The sequence below is a fragment of the Crinia signifera genome, chromosome 3 (genome assembly GCF_055691185.1).
Source record: "Crinia signifera chromosome 3, ASM5569118v1, whole genome shotgun sequence".
Lineage (NCBI taxonomy): Eukaryota > Metazoa > Chordata > Amphibia > Anura > Myobatrachidae > Crinia > Crinia signifera.
This window is the reverse complement of record NC_139219.1, coordinates 56,371,390-56,383,484: the sequence shown is the minus strand read 5'-3', so window position 1 is coordinate 56,383,484 and position 12,095 is coordinate 56,371,390. Positions and strand designations below refer to the sequence as shown.

The 12,095-nt window shown below is 40.5% G+C and overlaps 1 protein-coding gene across 2 annotated transcripts in view; it reads right to left on the bottom strand.

Moving 5' to 3' along the window:
- The window catches only part of TASP1 (taspase 1), a 151,394-nt gene that overhangs the window by 78,401 nt on the left and 60,898 nt on the right, over positions 1 to 12,095 (bottom strand). For both annotated transcript variants that reach the window (XM_083175833.1, XM_083175834.1), the window contains exon 11: positions 2,928 to 3,006. In XM_083175833.1, coding sequence (XP_083031959.1) covers positions 2,928 to 3,006 — 79 coding nt within the window. The remainder of the gene's footprint in view (positions 1 to 2,927; positions 3,007 to 12,095) is intronic.

The window sequence follows — 12,095 nt, the reverse complement described above, 5'->3', positions numbered from 1 at the left end:
TATGGCACAGGATGTGCCAGAGTCATCTAGCCGTCATTAGTAAATTATCACAAATCTCTATAGAGAGGCATGGTTATATAATCAAGAACATTAGGAAAATTTATGCCGAAAGACTTGGGTTTTTAATGGAGAATTTCACCAAAACATAAAAAAGGTGTTTATTTTTCCCCAAAAAATTCCTGAATTTAAAATCACTGACTAGATTCAGGGTGCTTACCATGTGTTCTCCAAGCTCCAGCCACCACTCATTACATAATGGCAAACTAAGTAATGATGAACGGTTATTAAGAAGTAGACAAATCCCTCATGGGAGTTTTTCATTAACCTTCTTTTAAATCTCTTAATTATATATCCCTTTTCTTTCAATTTAAGCTAGAGGTTTAATCTAAAAGACAGTACCCACATCCTTTACAGATCACTTCCACATTAAACAGAAAAACTCTAATTTATTACCACAGACCATTATGCTTATCCTTTAGCAAGCAGATGGTTAAGACATATAATCATCCTTTTGGCTTCGACATTTGATTGATGTTTTTGCGTACTTGGTAAAATAACAAATAAACAATAAAAACCACCGTAAATAAATGACCTGACCGGGATTCAAATATTTGGCTTTAAATGCATCAGATTATTACACAATTGTGCATTCAATTTAATCTGATCCTGGTTTTTATTAACTGTATTTCTATTTAATTTTCAACTGACATAATCATACAGATAACATACTAAAATAATATAAACAGGCTTTACAGTGGTCTGCATCTTATAAATTGAAAAGACAAATGATACAGTCAGAAGATAAGAAGCTAGACCATCTCACGATGGAAAAGAAGAAGTACAAAATACTGTTAATTGTAAACTGGGATACATATGGATGATAGGTGGTGAGAATGCCAGCGGTCAAAATACTGATGCCAGCATCCTGGAATACTGATACCAGGAATTACTTACAAGAGTCAGGTTAGTAAACTTAACCTACCCCTGCTGCTCACCCAAACCCTCCCTTCCTGCAGTCTAACCCTAACCCTCACCCCCAGCCTTTCCGTAACCCTCCCTGCTAATGCCTAAACCTAACCTTGGACGCCACCACCTAAACTTAAACCACCCATCCTACAGCCTAATCCCCATTCCCCAAGTACGTAACCTTGCACACTAGTATCGGACACATCTCCTTGAGTTTACTCACTGATTGTAAAGAGGGGTAATAGAGCTAGTTGCTAGGCTAATTAAATACCTAATTTTACCTGGGGGGGCTGCAGCCCTGCAGCCCATACGTAAAAACCGCCACTAGAGATTGTGAATGTGGCACCTAGAAGCATGAGTGTGTACAGCTACATCCGAGAAGAATCTTTTAAAATAAAATATCCAAATGTAGATGAGCCCCAAAGCAGTTAGTAAGAGCTACTATACTTGCTAAAGTGCTGAGAAACGGTGCTGATGACTCAATGTAAATGTATCTAGCTCTCATTCCTTTTTTTCCCAAAAATTTAACAGTATAATGTGGGCTAGGTGTAATGAGGGAGATTACTAGACTAATGAGGGAGAGGGAGATTGCTGTTATTTCAGGGAGTCTCCTGCAGAATGCAGGACGGTAGGCAACTATGCTGTATGCCAAATGAGAATATTCATTGAATCCTTGGTCTCCACAGTACAACAAGATATTTTCAAAATATTTAAACTGACGACATGCTATCTCTGAATTCTGATAACACTGAGTTTTCTATTGATGACTATATATTACCAAATCATCTTAGATAAGGACAAACTACTGTAGGTTGATTGTTGCCATATCTCTTCAGATACTCTTAATGGAGGTATTCAATTAGCCAACTGCCGGCACCAGAGGTATTTAATTAGCATTGAATACCCCACAGACGAGTCCCTGCAGATAGGGAAAACTATGTAGATCCATATTCCATAAAAACGGTGCGTGAGTACCCAGAGACCAATCGGTAAAGACTGGTTGTAGGGCCAGAATTTGTGAGAAAAATTAATGTCATCAGTTGATTGGTCACAGATTAAGTCCCCTGTGAATAGTTAATTTTACCCAACTTCTGAATAATCCATAGATTCTCAAACGTGATCCTCAAGGCACCAAAGCAGTAAAAGTTTTAAATTGGCTTGGTGGCTCAGCAGAGATGGTTAAATCAAAATGTCAAAGGTACTGAATAAGTTACCTCTCGCCAAGCATGGATAGCCTATAAAACAGGAGAGTTGGGGTGCCTTGTGGACCGCATTTGGGATCCTCTGGAATAATCAATTACCAAATAGGATAGATACTACAGTTCAGGGGTATTCAATTAAGTACCGATTTTTCAACCAGTCCAAAAAAACTGCACTCTCCACCTTTTTTATTTAAAATTTACAATCCATCTATCTATTCAATCGAAGCGCCAACAAGTTGAAAAATCCATCATGGTGGACAATGCGGCCATTTTTTTTTTCATTTATTTAGTCCTTTTTCATCGATGCAGTTTCAAATGAAAAAAAAAAAAAGTGAAACCGCATCAGTGTAAAATGAGTAAAAACCGTCCGAAACAGCTGCAATTGAATACTAAAGTCATATTTGAATACCCTGTAAGTCCTTACCTTCCCCATGCAATATCCGCAAATGGGCATGTGCCCAATTAAATCACCCGTCACAAAAAAAAAGGGATACCACATGCTATATTTTCTCGAAGGCGACAGTAGAAAAAAACATAACAATTTGAAAGGGGAACAATCTTGGAAAGATTCAAAGCAGCTGTCACATTTACAAATACAGTATTATTCTGCGTAAAGTGACAAGGGTATAAATAGAAGGAGCATTGGTACAGGAATAAGACTGCAGAAAAAAAATGCCTATGTGGCAGACACATGTTCTGGTTTACTCATTCAGCTGGAGAAGTAGCAGTAAGTAATCATGGAATGGAAGCAGTAAATACCTGAAGTACTCACAGCTGTAGAATAAGGGTTGTGAACTCCAGTGTTTTCAGCCCAGCAGCCACAGCCATAGAGAGCAGCCTGAAAATAAGACACACAGCGCTGAACATTATCAAATGTAAATGGAGATGGAGATGGAGATGGAGATTTCAGATTACGAGCCAGATGTACTAAGATTGAAAAGTGATAAAATGGAGAGTGATCAACCACCAGCCAAACAGCTCCTAACTGTCACGCAACAGGCGGTGTTTGAAAAAATGTCAGTTAGGAGCTGATTGGTACATTTTATCACTTTTCAAGGCTTATTACTTCTTACCCTACATGTTTGTAACAATACTTCATGACAAAAACAACACAAATAGGTCGTGTCACTGAGACTTATATATGTCATATCAGGCAGCTTAATCAGAACATCTTTTATTGGACAGAAAATATAGAAGAATTAGGTTACTGTGGTTATAAAAAGTCAATCTCTATAGGCAACATTTTAAATAAGCACCCAACAGAAGCTTAAAATACAAGCTGAAACTATACTGCAGGTGGCCATTTTGTGGGATGATTGCAGGAGGCCATTTTGTGGGTTGAACCTATGAGAATGAAGCCTTGTAATTCACTAGAAAACCTCAAGACCACTAGTAGGGAACAATAGCACATACTCTTCAATTTCAAACATTTCCTGCAGTTTATACAAGCATGATACAATGGAATCAGAGTTCTAAGGAAGTAATCATGAAGTACAAGATACACTATGCTACAGGGAGCCAATGAGAACACTCTCTTACCATCATGTATTTATCTGCTTTTCACAAATTGAAGTGTAAATCAATAAATCAACCTATGTACTAAATTATTTTATAGATTATTTGGCATATTAAATTTAGGCAGAGTATTTCACCAGGTGAAAAAAACAGGTACCCTCACTGTAATTTTTGCCCGTTTTTTTGTGCATGTGTGTGTGTGTGTGTGTGTGTGTGGGGGGGGGGGTGATCATTTCCATCGCATATTATAATTAGCATTCAGGGATCAAAACAGCAATAGACAGGAGTCCAAAGGTAATAATAAAACTTTCTCTATTGAATCAGTGTTAAAGAATAAAAATCTACCTCAAACACGGTCCTCAAGACTCAAAACAGTTGACCTTTTCTGGGTCTCCTCACAGAATCACAAGTGGAATAATTATTCTACCCACCTGTAGTTCTTTTAAAATGTCAGTGAGCAATAAGTACACCTGTGCACCGGCTGACTGACCTGAAAATTGTGAACGGTGTGGGTCCTATGGATTGAGTTTGAGGGGTTTGGTATAGTTCAATGTCTAGTCAGACAGTCAATAGGTCAACACCAAAAGTTTGGCATTAGTCCAACAGTGACAAAAGTATTGATACAAGTAAAATGTCGACATTGAAAATCATTATGTGTACATAGACACTGGATAAGCGTACTGCCATGCTACGAGCAAACTATTCCATTCTCTCTCTGTGTCCACTGGGATGGTAAAATATGAACATGTTGGTTTAAATAATTTTTTTTTTAAAAAGGTGGTTGTCGGGATATTGAGTGCGTTGGTATTAGGGATCCCGGGATTGAGGTCATCAATACAATGATGAACTTTAATCCCCTTCTGTCCCCCAAACCAGTGTTTCTTACCTGGGTGGCAGTGGTCGGGAGCCCAGTGGTGGTGAGGAGGTCAGGTACCGGGAGGTGATGTGGCAGTCGGGTTCAAGGTGGTGGTGTGGCAGGTGGGCATGGAGCAGCAGGTGGGCTTTGCAGTGTGACCTCTGACATCAGGTCTAATGCCGAGAGCAGCGTGCTGAGGTCAGGAGAAGCCGGGCAACATCTGAACTGTTCTCTCAGCGCTGCGCGGCATTACACATGCGCATGCACAGGTCAATCCCGGAATTGGAAGCTCAAATCCTGGCGTTTTTATGGCCAAATCTCGGTATCCCGCGATTGGCCACCTTAGCTGGCATGTCTAACTTTTGGTGTAGACCTATTGACCGTCTGACTAGACATGGTCTAGTCAGTCATCTGGAACCAGAGTTTGAGAACCACTAGTCTACCTCATGACACCTGAAGTAATCAATCTGAAAGCACATTATGGGGGGTATTCAATCCAGGATCATGGCTGATGATCGACAGGTGAACGACAGGGATTCAGGGATCGCCGCAAAGGGGGTGTGGCCTCGAATACGGCAGTGGATTGTCGATCTGCACCCGGGATCGCGATAATCCATCCATAACGGCTTCTACAGTCGGGCACGTTCTGCCGTGATCCGGCTTCTATGCTGCTGCTAAAGACAGCATTGAATAGGGAGCCATCGGGAATAGCGGCGGCACATTGAATACCCCCCTATATATGTTAGCAAGTTCAACCTAATATTTGCTTAAAGACCACCCATCTTATGCATACCATCTACAAATCATGGAATGAAGAACATCTTTAACCTTGGAGTTTGGTATACATTTAATGTCAAATTAATCTGTGGAAGAATGTTCTGTTTCATAAGAAAAGGAGAACATTTTCTGGAGCAATGCAGGGTCAGAAAACACTTATTACTGAGAGTAACTACAGCTGAAGTATTAATACACACATATACACTTGAACGTATGACACTGTTCTGGTGAGCCAAGTCAGCAGGAACCTCTAGATCTCCCACAGTCCTCTAATAAATACCTTTGCAGTTTAAATCCACATAAAACAACAATCAGAGCACAATATTGGAAACTGCTCAACATAGCAGGGATTTTATTAAATTAAAAGTAATTAAGACCTTAGACTCAATATTTCTACAGTGAAATTCCACCACTTCCTCCAGAGTAAAAGTTTGAATTGACTGAAGGGGATTCAAAGGGATTACCACGTTGGACAGAGTGCTGTGGAATGCTGGCCAGTGTACCTGGTTACAGTACATTGGTTTACATTTTACCCTGATCTCACTTTCTCACACTGAAGGATCTACACTGTGCATGGAGCCTATAGTACCTGAATTTATGAATTACCGTTTACTTATACAGCGTCTGCCGATCCCGCTGCACTTTACAATTGGTCACAAAACTGTAACAAGACAGGGTAATAAAAGACAAAGCAGCATCTGGGTACTGCTTGCAAGCTTTGCTTTTATAGGGAAATCATTCAGAAGAATAAATTATCTACATATAAAAAGGTGCCACAAGGGTTCCGTAGCACCGTACAAATAAAACAGCACAAACAAGCAGCATCTGGCAATATAATAAAGTAACAATAAATGAAGTGTATTCAGGCATAAAATAGATATAAAGCAAAATACAACCAATAAGATCATTATATTTCTAGCTAGAAAAAGAAGAATATTTTAATAACAAAAGTGTTTAGCTAATCAAAAAAGAAAGGGTTTTATTATTAGCCACGGTGATGACAAAAAAATGACGAATTCAGGAATCAGTCTGTCAAACGTAAGAGCCAGGAAAGATCAACAGCGACTATTTCCAAAAGTAACCGAGCTTTAATTATGTGTAAGACAAGTACAGTATATGCCAGGGCTGGGCAACACCGGCCCTCCAGATGTTAATGAACTACACATCCCAGGATGCTTTGCCTTAGTTTTGCTATGTGGCCATGCTGAAACTGATGCAAGGCATGCTGGGATGTGTAGTTCATTAACATCTGGAGGGCCGGTGTTGCCCAGCCCTGGTATATACAGTAGTCATTTATACTGATGACAATATGTATTGTACTGAAGGTGGCGGACTTTGGGTTTGATTCAAGGTTGATTGCAAAAGCAGTATCTTTATGAAATGGGCAAAACCATGTGTACAGTACTGCAGGCGAGGCAAATGTAACGTGCAGAGAGAGTAAAACCCGATACACACTAAAGGATATAGTAAAAGATATCACTCATATCTTTTACTATACCTTCAATTTGTACACGCAATATCATTATTGTTATTCATGTATTGCTTGATGCGATTTAATATATAAATTTATACCTTTTTAAGCAGTGTGTCCGTGTCATTTTCTGCACGTTGGTCATTTACTACTTTTTTTTCTGGAGTATATTCCCACAAATTTACCTGTAGCCAGCAGCGCAAAACACACCACCCCCCTCTTTTTCTTTTTCTAGTAGTGATTATTTGTGGGTACAGGCAAAACCCACAGGTGTGGCCTGCAGCAGCTGCTACATATTTGATATATATTTATACCCAATTTAAACCCTATATTGGGTCTTCATTTAGAGCGCTGGGGTTCCTGCTGGCTGTGATTTGGCTTATCCCCAATTTCACAGCTTGCAAGGAAACAATTTTCTTCTAGTCAAGTATGTATGCAATTACCGATGCCGGTTATTTTTACACCGCTGAGCAACTGAGGACGCTGGGATCGGAGCGGACAGGCATCCCACAGCGCCGGTCATCATCGGGCATCCCCGGGGCGATCGGTGTCCCCATGGGGGTCCGCTTCCTTTTCTAACATCTACTGGGTGAAATAAAGACCATTGTATATGCCGCAGTAGGCTATATTTACATTTTAAACACATTTCCGGGTCACGTGATCAGGACTAAACACAGCCCATCCTGATAACTTACCTCCGGACAGGTGTGTATGTTCTTTATTTTTAATACATTTTGTATAGCTTATGTTTAGATTAACTATATATCTATTTAACGGGATGCGGTCTTTTGGTCTACTGCATTATGGTCGACAGTCATTAGGTCGAATCCATTAGGTCGACATGCTAAAAGGTCGACATGACTCTAGGTCGACATGGGAAAAGGTCGACATGATTCTAGTTCGAAAGGTCATTAGTTCGACAGGTCATTAGTTAGAAAAGGTCATTAGTTCGACATTGTCTATGTCGACATTCACAAGGTCGACATGGAGTTTTTCACTGTTTTTTGAGCCAACATGTGCCGACAGGCGGTATTTCATGCCCTACCATCCACTAGGGCGTGGTGGGAGAATAAAATAGTGTGCCGAGCGCAGCGAGGCACCGTGCCCGACGCATTGCGAGCGATGCGAGGGGATGCAGTGCACTTTAAACTGTGTCCATGTCGACTGTGTTGACATTCAGGTAAAAAAACAGTGAAAAACCCCATGTCGACCTTGTGAATGTCGACATAGACAATGTCGAACTAATGACCTTGTCGAACTAATGACCTGTCGAACTAATGACCTTTCGACCTAGAATCATGTCGACCTTTTCCCATGTCGACCTAGAGTCATGTCGACCTTTTAGCATGTCGACCTAATGGATTCGACCTAATGACTTTCGACCATAATGCAATAGACCAAATGATCCCAACCCCTATTTAACTGCCTCCTGATCTAACAAACATAGTATGATTAAGTTTTACAAGACGGTTCACTTGATTATTTTTAATCAATCCACATGTGTGTATTATTTTAAATTATTAAAGAGATATATATTGAGCTGCTTTTAAATTGAGAGTATACATTTGCTCCTGAGGAAGCCGGAGTGCTACATCCGGGGAAAAACCTTGAGCACCTTTTACCCCATCAACTGGCACTATACCCTCCATTGACTGTTTGTCCTGAGAATCAACCACTGCATCACTGGACATTGTCTTGCCCCTAATTAACCAGATTACCAAGTGAATTACAATCTCAAGGATTCCAGAGCTCCTGGAATTTTCAGTGCACATTAAGGAGGACAAAAGAGGCACGTATATATACGTATATATCTTCCCATCCTCTTCAGACTCCATCAGCCAGTATATCATCATGGAATGGTAATATAAATTAAAATACTATCCACCCAGTTGGAACTGTGGGACCTCATACGAATATACAGCAAATACAGCTCTAGTTTATTCTGTTGTTTTTTTTTAATTATGTTTGAATTAATAATTTTTTATTGTGGTATATATATTACTAATATTATTGTTCTTTATTAAAAACTAATTTTAAAGAGAACCGTCTTGTTATCATTCAGCCAGCGCTGGCACATTTATTTTTCTTGATTTTTTTCACAGCAATTTGGATTTCAGTTTGTACACAACCCGCCCAAATCTAACTCTCTCTGCACATGTTACATTTACCCCCCCCCCCCCCCCCCCATCTGCAGTGCAGCATGGTTTTGCCAATTTCAGAAAGTTTTTGTAATCATCTCTAAATCAGGCCATTAATGTGGTGCATAAGAGAAACAACTAACTTTAATAACTTGCATTTTATCAGCATTTTTTCAATAAATGTTTATTAAGGGGAAAAAAAAACGCTAATGCAACAGTAACGGGTTCTTAGCCTAAGCCATACCATGTATTCTTTACTAATGATTTTCATACAGAAGTTTAACACTACCCAAATTCCAGCCACTAGAGGGAGCCTCTCATGCATACAGAGACAGGCGATGTAACCGTGCTAAATATAAAGCAAACAAAATAGGAGTATGGGTCATAAGGTTGTCAGTAAGGAGGTTGACTACTATTGGTTAATGGGCCATAGGTTGTCACATGAAATTGGTCGACATGACTAAGTTCAACATGCAAAGGTTGACATGAGTTTTTCATGGTTTTTGGCATCTATGCCGATATACGTCGACATGGACACCATATAAGTGTAGCGCTTAGCTTGGCACACTGTTATAATCTAACTATTTGTCCACTTAATAATAAAGTATGAAAAACCACTTGCCTTTGAATTTTTTTTGAAAAACTTATGTCGACCTTTTTCAAGTCAACCTATTGCATGCGTTGACCTTTTGACCATGTCGAACTAAGTTAAGTCTACCTTTTTTCATGCATCGACCCATGGCCAGTTGACCAACAGTGGCTGACCTATTGACAGTTGACCTTTTTGTCGTCGACCTGCCCACCGCTAACCGTAAAATACGAGGGGTGTGCAATACGTTACTGGATGTGCATAGGTAGAATAGACACAATCTGGTTGTGAAGTTTGATCTCTGACTAAAGGTCTTGTAAAATGTTAATGCACAGAAGGGTATAATAGCAGCACTGCACACCATAGAAGTCAGCATGTTCACTTCCTCCACAAAAGGAGCTCAACTGAGGCTACTGGAGAATCACGACCTTCTACAAAAGTAATTTACGACATCATGAGAGTTCTGACTGACTTTTACGGAGAAAGCACAACCCCAAACCTTTGTGTTTGAGTGGTTTGCAGAATTTCAGTGCAGGAGGCAGTTCCTGAAAGACTAAATATGCTGCAGCCAACCTGTGTCTGCCATCACACTCGTCAACGTTGCTACCATGCGAGCCATAGTTGAGGTGGAACCCAGGATAGGTTGCCCATTTAGAGACAGATAGGCATCTCATTGAGATCAATCCGTTTGATGCTCTGTGTGAAAGCATCACCTGTGTAAGATTTCTGCACGCTGGGTGCCCCATCAGCTGACGAGAGGAGAAGGGGCTTGGGTGACTCGATGCTGCAACACGGTGGTCACTCAAACTCTGTCTGGGAGATTATCAGTGGCGATGAATCCTAAATTTACGGTTTCAACCCAGAGACCAACAATCGGCCCAGAGGACCCCAGTTGGAGGTGCAACGCCGCAGAAGTTTAGATGTCAGTGCAGTGTGGCCAAGCAGATGCTGGTTGTTTTTGTGGCAAAGACTGGGCTATGTAGCTACTTTACTCGTACAGCGGTGTCACTGGTACAGCAACCACTGCCAGCCACAAGTGCTGGAAGCCATTTCCAGGCACCGCCCAAGAACTCACGCTCGTGGTGCACTTCTCCATCATGAAAAAGTGGTGGATTTTCTGGTCCATGAATGCATCCTGGAGCTTGGTCATCCACCATACAGGTGAGACCTGGCCCCTTGTGACTTTTTTTTTAATGTTCAAACAAATCAAGTGCAAGATACGTAGGACTCATTTTGAGTCACCTGAAGCAGCAGTAGAGACGTTCATCCAACATGTAGAAGAACTACCTGCTTCAAGACTGGACCAGCTGCTTCACCAAATGGCTTGAGCACATTGAACTGTCCAATGACTTCTCTGGCAAATACTCTGAAAATGGTTTTCATTCTAAATATTATTTTTGCGCACCTTGAAACTTCCCTTGTACCACTGGTAGAAGATCATGCAATTTCTCAGCAGTTTACTTGTAAGTCTACCTTTAAATAATGGATACAGACTAATCTTTTGTGCATTATTTAAACATGCATTTCAGAGTTGGAAATCATTTTTTCTCCTGCACTTGTTACCAGATGAGCAAGAACTTTGCTTAATAAGCAGCATGAATCCATGTTTTCCTTTTAAAGCCACTAATTCTAACTTCAATGTGCTTTAATATGAAATGGCATCCCTAGACTTGAGAAGACAAGAAGGCTGCTTTTGAGTCAGAGGTAAAGCGGTAGAGTTTGAATGAAGCCTGATTTACTAACTAATGCGAGGATTCGTGCGGCATCACAATAGAACCTACATTGCCCACAGCCATAACCGTTATCATTAGTAAATACACTTACACTAGCCCCACGCCAGATCCACCTAAAACAGGCTTCCTTTCCCCATATGCATGAATCAGACTACAGTGGCACTGATCACAAGCTACACACCCACAACAGAATAGTTCCATGTGATCGCATTGGAACCTCAGATCGACCATTGCAAATTGAGAACTGGCAAAGATCTGTTTGAAGGATAAATACAAAAATGTATTCACTTCTGCACATGTGCGGTATGCTAAAAGCGCTATTTGCACATTAACTAAGAGCAATCCAGCTCATGCCTTTATTAAGGAACTGTCCTATACACTAATTCTGGGTACACACCAGAACGATTTGGGCTCAATTCCCCCAATTACGATGCAATGTCAACCGATTGTGTATTTAAAAAAAAAAACAGAATTGGGCGTGTTTTGAATGTGATTCCGATCCGATGCGCGTCCCCGCCGGTCATTTGTCGCTTTGGAGATTTTACCTGTTGCACTAAAGATTTGTCATCTACACTGGATCGGGTATAGATTGTGTGCTCCAACAGATCGTACAAAAATCGTACGATTGTTTCAAGATTGTCTCCCGATCATGGTCATTGTGGTGTGTACCCTACATTAGAAACGATGGGATAGGTAATTAGCTGTGTGCAGAAAAATGCTCTCTATGACCCTAATCTTCACATGCAGTTTTGAATATAAATGAATTTTGTGCTTAATTGCTGTTGTATTTTGCAAATGTAGTTTTATTTTTATGATCCTTAAAAGGCTCATGAAACCTACAGTAAGTC